Source organism: Capra hircus, chromosome 26 (assembly GCF_001704415.2).
Source record: "Capra hircus breed San Clemente chromosome 26, ASM170441v1, whole genome shotgun sequence".
Taxonomy (NCBI): Eukaryota; Metazoa; Chordata; class Mammalia; order Artiodactyla; family Bovidae; genus Capra; species Capra hircus.
The window spans coordinates 30,809,679-30,824,551 of NC_030833.1; the positions used below are offsets into that span (position 1 = coordinate 30,809,679).

General features: G+C 43.8%; 1 protein-coding gene across 2 annotated transcripts in view; it reads left to right on the top strand.

The window, feature by feature from the left end:
• DNMBP (dynamin binding protein) overlaps positions 1-12,635 on the top strand; it is a 114,041-nt gene extending 101,406 nt beyond the window's left edge. For both annotated transcript variants that reach the window (XM_018041450.1, XM_018041451.1), the window contains 6 exons: positions 2,497-2,625; positions 4,340-4,672; positions 5,032-5,211; positions 6,612-6,810; positions 9,153-9,694; positions 10,927-12,635. In XM_018041450.1, coding sequence (XP_017896939.1) covers positions 2,497-2,625; positions 4,340-4,672; positions 5,032-5,211; positions 6,612-6,810; positions 9,153-9,694; positions 10,927-11,112 — 1,569 coding nt within the window. In that variant the 3' untranslated portion in view covers positions 11,113-12,635. The remainder of the gene's footprint in view (positions 1-2,496; positions 2,626-4,339; positions 4,673-5,031; positions 5,212-6,611; positions 6,811-9,152; positions 9,695-10,926) is intronic.

The window sequence follows — 14,873 nt, forward strand, 5'->3', positions numbered from 1 at the left end:
TATTTCTCCCAGCAGTCTTGATTCCAGCTTGTGATTCATCTAGCCCACATTCTGCATAATGTACTCTGCATATAAGTTAATAGGCAGGGTGGCAGTATATAGCTTTGATGTACCCCCTTTCCCAGTTGTGAACCAGTCCATTGTTCCATGCCTGGTTTTAACTATTGCTTCTTGACTTGCATATAGTTTTCTCAGGAGACAGGTAAGGTGGTCTGGTATTCCCATCTCTTTAAGAATTTTCCAGTTTGTTGTGATCCACACAGTCAAAGACTTGAGTGTAGTCAATGAACCAGAAGTAGATGTTTTTCTGAAATTCTCTTACTTTTTCTGTGATGCTATGGATGTTGGCAATTAGATCTCTGGTTCCTCTGACTTTTCTAAATTCAGCTTGTACATCTGGAAGTTCTCAGTTAACATGCTGTTAACTTAAGTCATTATATTTCTTTTTCTGTGATTTGGGTGTATATGAGGGCATTTCTATTATTTAAATCATTAGTTATCTACTAATCATTCGTTATCTATTGCAGTATACTTGCTTTACAGTGTTGTGTTCATTTTCCCCTGTACAGCAAAGTAACTCAGCCACACGTAGATGTGTATCCCCTTCTTCTTGGATTTCGTTCCCATTTAGGTCACCACAGAGCTTTGAGTACAGTTCCCTGACTGTATACAGTCAGTTCTCATTAGTTATCTGTTTTATACATAGTAGTATATATATATAAATCCCATTCTCCTTCCCAGCTTGGTATTCACACATTTGTTCTCTACATCTGTGTCTCTATTTCTTCTTTACAAATCAATTCATCTATGCCATTTTTCTAGATTCCACATATATGTGTTAATATATGATATTTGTTTTTCAGTTTTTGACTTATTTCACTGTGTATGGAGGAAATGGCAACCCACTCCAGTATTCTTGCCTGGAGAATCCCCATGGAAAGAGGAGCCTGGTGGGCTACAGTCCATGGGGTCACAAAGAGTCAGATATGACTGGGCGACTAAGCACACTCCGTATGGATAGTCTCTAGGTCTATCCATGTCTCTGCACATGACAGTTTTGTTCCCGTTCATGGCTGAGTAAGATAGTAATATTCCATTGTGTGTTTTCATACACCACATCTTTTTTATCATTCCTCTGTTGGTGGATATTTAGGTTATTTCCATGTTCCAGCTATTGTAAATAGTGGGACAATGAATATACAAATCATGTGTATCTTTTTGAATTATGGTTTTCTCTGAGAATATGCCCAGGAATGGGATTCATGGGTCATATAGTAATTCTGGTTTTAGTCTTTTAAAGAATCTCCATACTAGTCTCTTGGGCTTCCCTGGTAGCTCAGATGATAGAGAATCTGCCTGCAGTGCAGGACACCTGGGTTTGATCCCTGGGTTGGGAAGATCCCCTGGATAAGGGAATGACTACCCACTCCAGTATTCTTGCCTGGAGAATTCCATAGAGAGAAGAGCTTGGCAGGCTACAGTCTACAGGGTGGGGAAAAGTCAGACACACTGAGTGACTAACACTTCCATACTGTTCTCAACAGTAGCTGGGGGCACTTATTTATTGATTTAATGTTCTTTTCTTATTGACTTACAGTACTTTTGTATATATTGGAGGAAATAGCCTTTTATTTGAGATGATGGTTTACAAATATCACACACATGCACACACCCCGGTTTGTTGACTTTTGAATTTGCTTAAGATTTTTTTGTGTGTAGAAGAGTTTTATTTTTGTGTAATCTAATAAAACTTTTATGGCTTCTTCATTCCATGTCATACTTTAAAAGGTCTTTTCCATTCCAAGTAATTTTTAAAAGATCTCCTATGTTTCAGTACTTTTATCATTTTATATTAAAGTCATAAATCTAGCTGAAATTTACATTAGCACATAAGGTTTGAGGTAGGAATCCAGCTTTTTGCTTTTTATCTAGTTGTCATTAGCATTTATTGAGTAATCCCCACTTTTTGATATGCTTCCTACATTTCTTTTAAATAGCAAACTCTCCTTATTTTAAAATTGTGATTAAGGGGTCTTCCCTGGCAATCCATTGATTAAGACTGCGTGTCTATTGCAGGGGGTATGAGTTCCATCTCTAATTGAGGAACTAAAATTCTGCATGCTGCAGGGCATGGCCAAAAAAAAAGAATAAAAATTGAATTAAGTAAAGATCGGGACTTATAAGACTTTTCAGGAGCACACTGGCTTAAAGTGAGAGATTTGACCAAGTGTATTTCCCTTGCCTTAGGACTCTTCCCTACAGTTCCTCTAATTTTGTTGTCTCCCTATTGACCATTCCCCCCCCCCCCATGCTTTCTAAATACATAGCAAGTGTACACCAGAGCTCCCAGGTCTTAAAAGGCTTGTCTCCATAGCAGTGGGTGATAGCCCTTGGACGGGCAGGTCAGTTTGGTTCTGACTGCTAACTGCTGTCTCAGGTGGATGATGGAAGCCGGAAGTTCTGTCTGGTCTTACCCATGTTTGTACCTGGCCACAGGAATCGGCATGTGTGAAGGTGGTGGCTGCCGTGAGCATGTGGGACGTGTGCATGGAGAAGGGACACAGAGACTTGGAACAGTTCGAGAGGGTGCATCGCTACATCAGTGACCAGCTCTTCACAAACTTTGTAAGTGACTCTTCAGCCCACTTTTCTTGCATTGGCCCTTTTCCCAGGCTTCTCTCTAACATCCGGCTCTTGTCGAAGTTCATGCCGTAGAGACATGCTTCCATGGACCAGGAGTCCCAGTGCCCTTTAGTTAAAGGATTTTATATTCAGAATGTGGCTTTCAGTCAGTCAGCTAAAAGGACACGTAGGACCTGCATATGTGCAAAGAGATTTTTTTTATAGCTAGTGACCAGCCCAATTTCAGGGGACAAAGGAAAACTAGGAAATTTAGTCTGGTATCACTGTTGATAACTGACCAAAAGAAAACAACTAAAGGATTAATGATTTTAAAAGGAATATTTCGGCACAGTTAATAGTTTAACAAGTAGATCTTTGAAATGGCACAAACTACTTTATAAAGACTACTAAATGTCAGATTGCTTGGGAAACTCTAAATGGAGAGAGAGAGATCCTAAATAGAAATGAATGGGGTTTGATAGTATCTTGGAGGTCTCTGGATGCTTGAGGCTAAGAAAACATGATAGTTGGGAAGCTTACAGGTATTCTGACAGTAGCATCTTAGTAAAAATTTAGTAAGTACCTATTTATGTTCTTTTTGCATCTATATTGCGCCCTTGATATCTATCCCTTTAGAATTAGACAAAAATCTTTGAAAAGTGAAAACAATTATTAAGTAGTTATGAGTAGAAGATATGATGGGTGTGTGAAAGTTTCTGTACCCCAGATTTATGTAACAACTAAATCTTTTTATTTTTTATTGAATTATGGTTGACTTACAATATTGTGTAAATTACTTCTCTACAGGAAAGTGACTCAGTTTTATATGTGTGTGTGTGTATGTTTATATATTCTTTTTCATACTCTTTTCCCTTATGGTTTATCACAGGATATTGAATATAGTTCCCTGTGCTACACAGTAGGACCTTGTTGTTTATCCATTTTGTATATACAGTTTGCATCTGCTAATCCCAAACTTCCATGTCCTCCCTCTTCCACCCCCTTCTACCTTGGCAATCAGCAGCCTGTTCTCTGTCTCAGATTTTGTTTTGTGACAGATTTTAGATTCCACATATAAGTGGTATGATACAGTGTTTGTCCTTCTGACTCACTTCACTTAGTGTGATAATATCTAGGTCCATCCATGTTGCTGCGGCTGAGTAGTATTCCACTGTGTTTATGTACATTTTCTTCATCCTGTCATCTGTCGAAGGGCATTTAGGTTGTGTCCATGTCTTGGCTATTGTGAATAGTGCTGCTATGAATACATGAGGATGCATGCATCTTTTTGAATCATAGTTTTGTCTGGATATTTGTCCAGGAGTGGGATTGTTGGATCATATGGTAATTCTATTTTTAACAATTAAACCTTAAGTTAAATTCAGGCTATGTATAGACATGTATACATAAGTGATACCAGATAGATGGTCACATCTGGGTTATAATGCAACATTATGTTTATGTAGTTGAGCATTTATTGTCAACTGTGGAGCTGTTTTGCATACTCTTTGGTGTGTGCAGATTGTTGGGTGAAGAGTTACAAGCTGAGAAGCTTTGTGTGCAGACATCTGGTATCAGGTAGGCAGAACACTGTTGGATCTGCACAGGTTTAGCTTGGAGTAAAGCAGGTGGTCCAGGATGTAACAAAAGCCACCTGGAGAGTGTTCTAAGAATAACAACTTTGAGACTGAACACCGTGCCTTTCTCTTTTTCACAGAAAGAGAGGACAGAGCGGCTGGTCATCTCTCCCCTGAATCAGTTACTGAGCATGTTCACAGGACCCCACAAGCTGGTGCAGAAACGCTTCGACAAGCTTCTGGACTTCTATAACTGTACGGAACGGGCGGAGAAGCTGAAGGACAAGAAAACCCTGGAGGAGCTACAGTCGGCACGGAACAACTATGAGGCCCTGAATGCCCAGCTGCTAGATGAGCTGCCCAAGTTCCACCAGTACGCGCAGGGCCTCTTTAGCAACTGCGTGCATGGCTACGCCGAGGCCCACTGTGACTTTGTGCGTCAGGCGCTGGAGCAACTGAAGCCACTGCTCTCGGTGAGACCCTCCCTCCCCATGGAGAAGGGGACTCCCAGGTTCTCCCCAAGTTTTTTGGGCAATACATGTCAGGATTGTCAAGCCATTATTAAGCTAGGCAGGTTAACTGTGTCACTGGGTCAAGCCCATTGGGAACTGGAATTCCTGATGCCTTGACGGTGCTGGGGATCCCATGGCCTTGAATGGTCTCTTTCCACCCTGAGCCACCCTGGAGGAGCTGGGCCGCTGGGCCTGCGGCCCCCTGGCTACAGTGTTGGTGGCTCACACTTGAGGAGTTTCAAGGAGACTGTGCCAATCCTGGGGTCTTTTACGTGTGTTCTTTTCTCCCCTCTGTCTCTGATCTTGTGCATGGACTCCAGCTACTCAGAGTCACCGGCAGGGAGGGGAACCTGATTGCCATCTTCCACGAGGAGCACAGCAGGGTCCTGCAGCAGCTCCAGGTTTTCACCTTCTTCCCAGAGTCTCTTCCCACCACCAAGAGACCATTTGAGAGGAAAACCATGGACCGCCAGTCCACCCGAAAGCCGCTCCTCGGCATGGTGAGTGCAACCAGCGACGCTCATATGGCCTGGTGGTTAAGCTGTGAACTCCTGAGCAAGACTACCTCGGTTCAGATCACAGTTCTGACAGTGACTCACTCTGTGTCCTTGAGCCTCAGTTTCCTCATGTCTAAAGCACCAATAATCGTTCTAGCTGCATCATAGGGTTGTTTTGCAATTTAAATGAGTTAAAGTATGTAGAGCACTTAGGTGTTAGCCTGGTACATGGTAAGCATTATTCGAGTAAGCTATCATCAACGTTATTGATTGACTCAGCTCTGTCTCTACCAATTAACAATTTAATGAATTTAAATATTTTATAATAATTGGAGAACAAAGGTTATTGAGTTCAAATCTGTCATGTGCTCTTTCTTTACTTACTATCACTACGCACCAGCAGTATGCCAGCTGGTACAGACTTCAAATTTCCTCTGCAAAGCATTCTTGGGGCCTAGTCTCTACAGTGAAAGGCGTTAATAAAGGATTAATATTAATACTTTGGTCAGTCAGTTAAGGGAACTGGTTTAAGGATATGTTAATTCTGCCAGGCTCCCTATTTTTGATCATGTATTGGAAAAATTATCATCTGATAAACTGCCAGGTAGTTATTGGCTGATCACTTTTTACCTGGACTTATTTTCGTTTTGAACTCAGTTCTACATTCTGAAAAGTAGGGTAAACCATATGGGGTCACAATCTACAAGACTGCTGATCTGTCTCTGCTTCAGTATTTTTGTCCCATATAATCCCGTAGACTGTAGAGCAATTACCTTTCAATTAAAAAATAATTTTAAAAATTTTTATATGATTTTAAAGTGAGTGATAGTCACTCAGTCGAGTCCGACTCTTTGCAACTCCATGGACTATAACCTGCCAGGCTCCTCTGTCCATTGGATTCTTTAGGCAAGAATACTGGAATGGGTAGCCATTTCTGTCTCCAGTGATCTTTAAAAAAAGTATCACATTTTTTATCACTTTACTTTCTCTTATTTTATGAATATTATTTGTTTTTAGAGATGAGAAGCCAAGATAAAGAAAGTCTCAGTTGTTTAGAATCATATAGCAGACTACAAGGAGACCTACTCATATCACTTAGATATTTTGATTCTTTAGGTGGCAGTTTAACCACATATTTTAATCACAGGATAACAGAGCTAAAACTAAGGATGTGTTACATTTTCTTACTCTAGCTGTAAAGGCACGGAAACATGACCTAAGAGATTATGGTTTTCCCCAGCCACACAGGCTGACTCAGTGCAAAAGCATGTGATAGGAGCTGGGAGCAGCTGGCTGTCATTGCCTCCGTTTCTGAGACTGACAACATACGTGATTACATACAGCTACTGGGGTAACAGCCAGGGAGGGGTTTAGCTGATGGTATCTCTCATATTTCCTGTCAGCCAAGTTACATGCTCCAGTCGGAAGAACTTCGAGCCTCACTCCTGGCAAGGTATCCCCCTGAAAAGCTCTTCCAGGCAGAACGGAACTTCAATGCAGCCCAGGACCTGGATGTCTCACTTTTGGAAGGTGACCTAGTGGGTGTGATCAAGAAGAAGGACCCCATGGGCAGTCAGAACCGCTGGCTGATTGACAACGGAGGTAAGAACAGTAGAGGACAGATTGTTGTTTTCTAGTCGCTAAGTTGTGTCTTGATTTTCTGTGACCCCATCGACTGTAGCCCGCAAGGCTCCTCTGTCCATGGGAGTCTCCAAGCAAGAATACTAGAGTGGGTTGCCATGCCCTGCTCCAGGGGACCTTCCCAGCGATCGAACCTGTGTCTCCAGCAGGCGAATTCTTTACTGCTGAGCCACCAGAGAAGCCCCAGACACAGATTACCATGACTCTAAATGAGGAAGAGAGTGGTTTGGGCTGTGCCTGAGTCCTGTGTAGGCCAGCAGAAAATATGAGAGCCTTTGATTAAAGGGAAAAAGAAAGTGAAGTCGCTCAGTTGTGTCCAACTCTTTGCGACCCCATGGACACCAGGCTCCTCCATCCATGGGATTTTCTAGGCAAGAGTACTGGAGTGGGTTGCCGTTTCCTTCTCCAGGGAACTTCCCGACCCAGGGATCAAACCCAGGTCGCCCACATTGTACACAGATGCTTTCCGTCTGAGCCACCACTTGATCTTAGCCAAACCTTAAAAGTTTTCTCCATCTAATGCTCAAGTCATTACAGAGCAAAACCAGTTTTTTATTTTTTTTTTTGAAAAATTTCAGAGAAGACTCGAATTACTTCACTTGCAAGATGCCTTGTTTTACATTTACAGGCACTGAATCCTGCCTGAAGGGTCCTTTGCCCTCTGCATCGCTGAGTGAACCATAAGTTCTTTACATGTGTTTTGTGAACATATGAATTTAAAACTTGTAAGATAGGATTTTTTGGCTCCCCCCCAAACATAATTTTATCTCATGACTATTTAGGAAATGACTTTAAAAACAGCTCACAGCTTTTTTCCCCCCTTCTTTCTGGTGGGAGTTGGGGTAGGGAAGGGGTACAGAATTGTTTTTGTAAAATACAAAGAATAATGCCAATCCATAATTCTTTTTCCACAGTTCCAAAATCTGAAAAGCTTTGAAAATCAGAGGTTTTTTTTTTTTAAAGAACTAATTTGCCCAAACCTCCCGTGATCTGAACTCATTTGGTGACAAACCTGAACAGATGATGAGAGGCTGTTTATGACCCTTACTTTTTCCCTTTTGGTGTGACTAGTCATGTTTTGCTACAGAAACCTGAATGGGTTTGACTATGGGGTGTTGACCCAGTCCTAAATCTCCAAATCTGAATTCCATAATACATCTGGCCCCGAATGTTTTAGAGAAGGATTGTGGCTTCTATAATAAACAACCTGTATTCATACCATGAGAACTGAAAATTTTAATATTTCTCAGTTTCTTTAAAAGTGTCTTGTGGATTTTTTTTCTCCTTTCCCAGCCCCCTGTTCTGCTTACCCCAAATAATAAAGATTGAAGTGGGAAAGGCAGGACAAAGGAAGGGGCCCCCAGGGCGATGGCAGGTGAGAGCCACTGATAGACCGATGGCCTCTTGGGGAAGATGCAGACTGTGTGAGCTCCTCTGTCCTTGGGTTCCTAGCTCCACAGTCCTGATGAGTAAAGTCGTAGCAGGAAGCCCGCAGCATCCGGGTCAGCTCTTAGCCCCTCCACCCCTTGCTGTCTGCCTAGGGGACTTCTCGCCATCACTCAGAAAAGAGAACCAATGCAAGCTGGCTTTTTTCAGGTCCATGAAACACACTGACAGTCAAGACAGAGATGACCCTTGCTCCAGTGGAGGTTACATACTCCAGGTCCCTGCCTAACAGATAATTCTTTCTTATTCAGTATTATAACCGTGCTTCCTATAGGTTAGAGATCTCAGTTCCTAATTTGTGCTAAAGGTTTTAGCTGCAGGCCCTCTCTGTCCTCATCGTAGGAAATTTATTGACATGAACACGTGTTTGGTGTGTATTCTAATATAAGCAGTTTCCTACTCTAGTTCTCAGTATTCCCACCACATTCCTAAACCAGGGGTGGAGAGGGCAGGGAGGCATATGGGAGGGGCTCTGTCAGGCTGAGGATGGTTTTTAAATCCTTTTTAACCACACTCTATGGACTTGAACACATCCTTAGTGAAGTCTTCCCCTTACCTTTGCTCCCATAGTTTGGCACTCTTGTTAAAATGTCTTCATCTGCTCATGCTCAGGCGTGTGGTTATTTTTGTTACTGTCTCTCAGTTCTCAGCAAAGCCCCTTGTCACTCACCTGTTAGACCGACAGCCACAGTGGGTCTCTGCCATCCGCTTTGCACCCTGGGATGATGTCTGTTCTCTTCATCTCCTGACATCTTATTCCCTCTCAGTATTGACCTTAAGCCATAGTTTCTCCTCTGCTGATTTCCTCCCGGCTCCTCCCACGAAAAGCTCTTGGTGTTTGTTTTTCCTCCCCGCAGTCACCAAGGGCTTTGTGTACAGCTCCTTCCTGAAGCCCTACAACGCGCGCCGCAGCCACTCCGACGCCTCCGTGGGCAGCCACTCCTCCACCGAGTCGGAGCACGGCAGCTCCTCCCCCAGGTTGCCACGGCGGCAGAACAGTGGCGGCACCTTGACCTTCAACCCCAGCAGCATGGCTGTGTCCTTTAGCTCAGGGCCTTGCCAGAAACAGCCTCCAGATGCATCTTCCCAGACAGAATTTGACCAAGGAACTCTCAGCGCATCCTTGAACTCAGAGGGCAGTCCTTCCAGATGCCCCTCGGACCCAGACTCCCCCTCCCAGCACAGGCCGTGGGACTCGGGCGATGCGGTCAGAGACCTTCCCCAGCCTGCCCCTACCCTGAGGAACTCCCGAAACTCCAGGCATCCAGAAATGGCTGGTTCCTCCATGTCAGGGCGTAACGGGCAGGGTCGAGACCTCCTAAAAGCAGGCGCAAGAACAGCGCTGTCTCTGGATGACAGACATGAACAGCCAGAGAGTAGCGAGGCGGAAGGCAACCAGGTGAGTGCGCTCGGTTTCCATGGTTACTGCGCTGCGTGTGGATGCAGGTGGTGAGCTCTCAGGAGTGGGCGAGGCCTGACCCGGCTCGGGGGTGACCCTGGAGATGGGCCCGCAGATAAATCCTTAAAGGATTTCCAGAAGCTCAGTGCTGTGAGAGTGGGCAGCCCCACTCTTCTGGACCTTCGGTGGCTGATTTCGCAGGCTGTAGTGTTGTGGGGCGTTTCCCAGGTGTCACCATGAAGCTTTTCACACTCTTCCAATGCACTTCCAGTGATTCTTCCGTTGGTATAAAGTCTGCTGTTTAACTCATCTACTTAGCTTCTCATTCAAGTAACTAAATTTCTAGAATTCAGGAATAGAATTCTGATTCTGTTTCAGTTTTTCCCGTTCTTTTTGTAATGGCCCCTTCTTTGTATCATAAGCATTTTAAACCTACATATTTTAAAGCCACTTTCACATCCATAGCTGAGGAATCCCTGGCCACCTGCCCTTGCTCACTTGCAGCAATGAGTCTCCAAGTGTGTCTTACCTTTGTCGGCGAGCTCTCTGTGGTTCTGACAAGCCCAGGACACACACCCCAGCTCTGGCCCACCAGCGGGCTGGTGGACATGGACCAGGAAATGACCCTTTCTGAGATTCTGACTTTGTGCAAGGATCTCAGTTCTGGCCTCATCAGCTCCAGCCCTTGAGCACCCTTGGGTGTGTGTTCACTGTGCCCCTGCGGGCCTCATGGTTCCTCCTCCTGATCACTGACCACCACCCTTGCTTTGCATGCTAGCCCTGTTATGGGCACCTAGTGAGCACCCTTTCTTCCTTTGGGATTAGATATGGGTTTTTTGTTGTTTTGTAAAGATTTTTAAATACAGAATTTCTGTGTATGAAAGAGCGTCCTCATGTCTCATCTATCTTCCTTACTGACTGAAGCTTTTTTCCCCTTTTAAGGCAACTCTGAAAGAGTAAGTGAATTTTGGTTTTCTTTAAAGCTGTCCTATTCATTATGGTAGCCATCAGCCATATTTAATTTACATTTAAGTTAGGTAAAGTTAACATTTAAAATTAAGTTCTTTCATCTCACTAGCTGTTATTTCAAGTGCTCAGTTGCCATGTGTCTAGGGGCTGCCATATTGGATGGTCCAGATACAGACGGTACCCATCACCCTGGGAAGTTCTGTTGGGTAGCTTTGCTCTCAGATGTTTCCCATTTCCTAACTCACTTTCTCTCCCTCTCATAGGTCTATTTTGCTGTCTATACCTTCAAGGCACGGAACCCAAATGAGCTGAGTGTGTCAGCCAATCAGAGACTCAAGATCCTAGAGTTTAAAGATGTTACAGGAAATACAGAATGGTGGTTAGCTGAAGTCAATGGGAAAAAGGGTTATGTTCCATCCAATTATATCCGCAAAGCTGAGTACACCTGAGCCTGTTCTGCTTCCCACTCAGCCTTGCTGCCTTCACTTCCTTCTGCTGAAGGGTTCTGGTATCCGCCAAGAGGGCTCCTGCTCCTGAGACACTAGCCCTGCCACATTGCTTAATTGTGGCACAGTGGGGCATAAGTCTTGTTCTCTTTGATTGGGTTGTCAGCCTTGATGCTCACTAGAATCTCTAGAATTTGAAATGGACCTTGGTGCTTGCAAGTGATTCAGTGACCGTGAAGAGAAGCAAGTCCTGGGGTCAGCCTTTGGAAATGAGAAATTTCCAATCAGAAGACCAGTATCCAGTATATGCTAGAAGCTGTGCTATAGCATTAGAAGAAGTTGATGTTGGTTGTGCCATATTGAGTGGGGTGGCCCCATGCTCCGTGATCAACTGACCGGAAACCAACTTGGATGAATTCTCTGGGAGCCCTTTCAGGCTGTGCCTCTGCATGTGGCAAGAAGTTTGTCAACATTGTACCAAATCTGGTGTTTCAAAACCTCAGTGTCTGGCACATATTTGCACACACACCCCTTATTTCTAAACATCCCTAAAACACTGCCATCTGTAATCTTTTTCTTATTTATTTCACCACATTTCCAGATTGGGCAAAATTCAACTATTGAGTCAGCTAAAAACGTTCATTTGGGTTTTTTTGTAAGATCCAATGGAAAATCCCAGACGAACTTTCTGGCCAACCTAGTACTTCTTTCTCCTTTTAAAAAATGTTTAGAATCTTCCTTTCCCCTGAACTTTCATATGAAAGGTTCACTTCCCATTAGGTGCTATCTTCCACACCTTGCTGACACCATCTCTATACTGTCTGTGTACAGTAATTTTTCCTGGCTTCTTTCCTGAAGCTGAATAGCTGATAGACTTTCTTGGGAGAACGGGATCGGAGCTCCCACTGTTCCCTTTGGGGGATTCATTCTGCAGTGGGCTGAAGCCAGTCCAGCCCAGAGGGAGACTGGATGCCTCTCCCCTTCCTCCACACTACTGTCCACAGATGAAGAGACCATAATGCACGTTTATCTCATTTGAATCTGGGTAAACAGTCCAGAAGTAGCTTATCCTAGAGTTGGAAATAAGCGTTCTCTGTTTCATCAGCCCCCGTGCTTCAGAGACCGTGGTCTAAGCCAAACAGAATCTAAAGTGCCTGATTGTACCTCCTCCACCTCAGGAAGATGTTTCCTGATCCTAACACTAAGATTCCCCCCTGAAGTTTGTATGTGAGCAGGGCTCTTATTCTTAAGGTCTGCCCCAGATTGAAAGCCTGCCTTGGAACAGGAAATCATGAATTTTGTCTTGCAAGAAAGGGCATAAAGAACAGCTTACAGCCCTTGTTCCTCCAAATGCACCTTCACCTTAAAGTCATGAGTCAGGAGACACCCGGGGGCTCCTTGGCCACCCCGGGGTCTGCTGGTCAGTCAGAAGGCAGCAACGCAAAAGTCTCTCGTGAATAGTGTTTATACCTAGAGATGTTTATATTTAAGTAGTTATTTTATAAATAAAAGCATTTCAAGGGCCATAAGTATGTTTTCTTGGTTTTCTTCCTGGTTTAGCCTGAACCTTCTCATGTTTCTGGGGGTCCCTTCTTGACGATTCAGTGATGCTCAGATTTTAAGAAATGGGAGAGGCTAAGTGAAGAAACTCAGGTCAGGAATTCCTTTTCAAATATGATTTCAGCAGAAACACTCTATACTCAAAATATGTCCATGCTGCATTTTAAGCCATTTCGTGCAGTAAAATCCTAGTAGAAGAGCTGGGAATTCTGAGAGGTAAGTATTTCGCAGCCATTACAGATACGGAAACTGATGCACTAGTGCTGAGCTAACATAGAGTCAGACCGCAGCTCAAGCCAGGTTGGGTGTTGGGAGGGAGAAGTAGCAGGAGCGCTGGCCAAGGGGGTGCCCATGAAGCAGTTGCCTGAGACTGTTAAGGAATAGAGAACGTGGGTGAAAGGTAGACTCTGGAGAGAAAGCTTACAAGGCCAGCAAGGCTCACTTTTTTTACGAAGAAGGAAGATGGGGTCCAGTGACATTGTGACCTGCCCAAATCTTAACATCAAGTTTTTGATGGAGCCTGAATCTAAACTTGAGTCAGGCTGAGCCTTTCCACCCTGTTTGGAGCCAGACTGACTTCAGACACTCAAGTGCATTGTGACCTTGGCAACTTACCCAACCTGGGCTTCAGCTTCCTTATCTAACATAGAGATAATACTTGTTATCTGCCTCATGGAGTTGTGGTAAGGGTGGGATGAGTTAATACATAGAGTGCTAGGACAGTGCCTGGCACATAGCAGACAATAAACTAAAGAGCCCCGGAGGTCCAAATCAAGGAATTAGATTTGATGAGAAACTCTTGTTACCTAAGCTTCCTAAGCAGATTGCCTGTTTATAGGAAAGCTTAATGATAGTGGGATGATTTGAGGGGAGGACAGATCAAAGGTCAGAAAAATCTAATTTAAAAAAATTAACTGGCTTAGATTTCAGATTGCTTGTGAATGGAAAAAAGCAGCATCCTATAAAGATATGAAATTAGAGAAATGATGGAATCCTTAAAGGGGAGATCATTGGGATGGGAGCAAGTTTATGAGAAGATAAGTATTGTTTAACATGTCTGCTAGGTCTTGCTTTTTTATTTTTCTATTGAAATGTAGTTGATGTACAGTGTTTCAGGTATACAGAAAAATGATTCAGTTATCTATATCAGATTTTTTTCTACTATAGGTTATTAGATGTTGACTTTCGTTCTCTGTGCTAATACAATAGGTCCTTGTTTATCTGTTTTATATACAGTGATGTGTATCTGTTAATTCTAAATTCCCAATTTATCTCTCCCCTTCTCCCCTTTGGTAGACCATAAGTTATTTTCTATGTCTGTGAGTCTATTTCTGTTTTGTAAATAAGTTTATCATTTTGTTGGTTTCCACGTATAAGTGATATGCTATGATGTTCATCTTTTTCTGACTTAATATGATATTCTCTGGGTCCTTCTGTGTTGCTGCAGATGGCTTTATTTCATTCTGTTTTTGTGGCTGAGTAGCATTCTGTTGTATGTATGCACCATATCTTTACCCATTCATCTGTTGGTGGACACTGGTTATTACCAGGTCTTGACTGTTTTGTAAATAGTGCTGCTGTGAACATTGGGGTGCATGTGTCTTTTTGAATCGAGAGTTTTTGTGTTTTGCAGATACATATGCCCAGAATTGGGATTGGTGGGTCATACGAAAGCCCAATTTTTATTTTTATTTTTTTGTTTTTTTAATATATCACTGTTTATTTTGAAGATGACAAATGGAAGTTAAAGGAAGGTTAAGCAAGTAGCTCTAGACCACACAGCTAGCAAACGGCAGAGCAGGGCTGCAAGGCCTGGTTCTCCCATTTACTGCATGTACCGTAAGGAGGATGAGGTGCTGGCCAGGCTGCAAGCTGAGCCGCCTGTGCCTGGGTAGTGCAAACCAGACAAGGTAGGTGTCCTTAGTGAGTTTTCAGTCCATGGCTGATGAAGATGCCAGGAAGTTCCCTGGGTTCTGCTCTGAAGGGCAGCTGCGTGTCTCTTCCCTGCTCAGCAGGCTCCTGTCCTTGCTGGCTCAGGCTGCCCCCCACCTTGCCAGGGCTCTCTGGCAGAGGTTGCACACTGCGAGCAGCCGCTGCTGCTGCGCTGGGAGAACAAGGGCTCCACCTACTGGAACTGCAGCCAGGCTCGCTTACCGTCCTCTTCCCCTCCATGCCGGTGGGTGCTCCTCCCAGAGCAGGCTGGG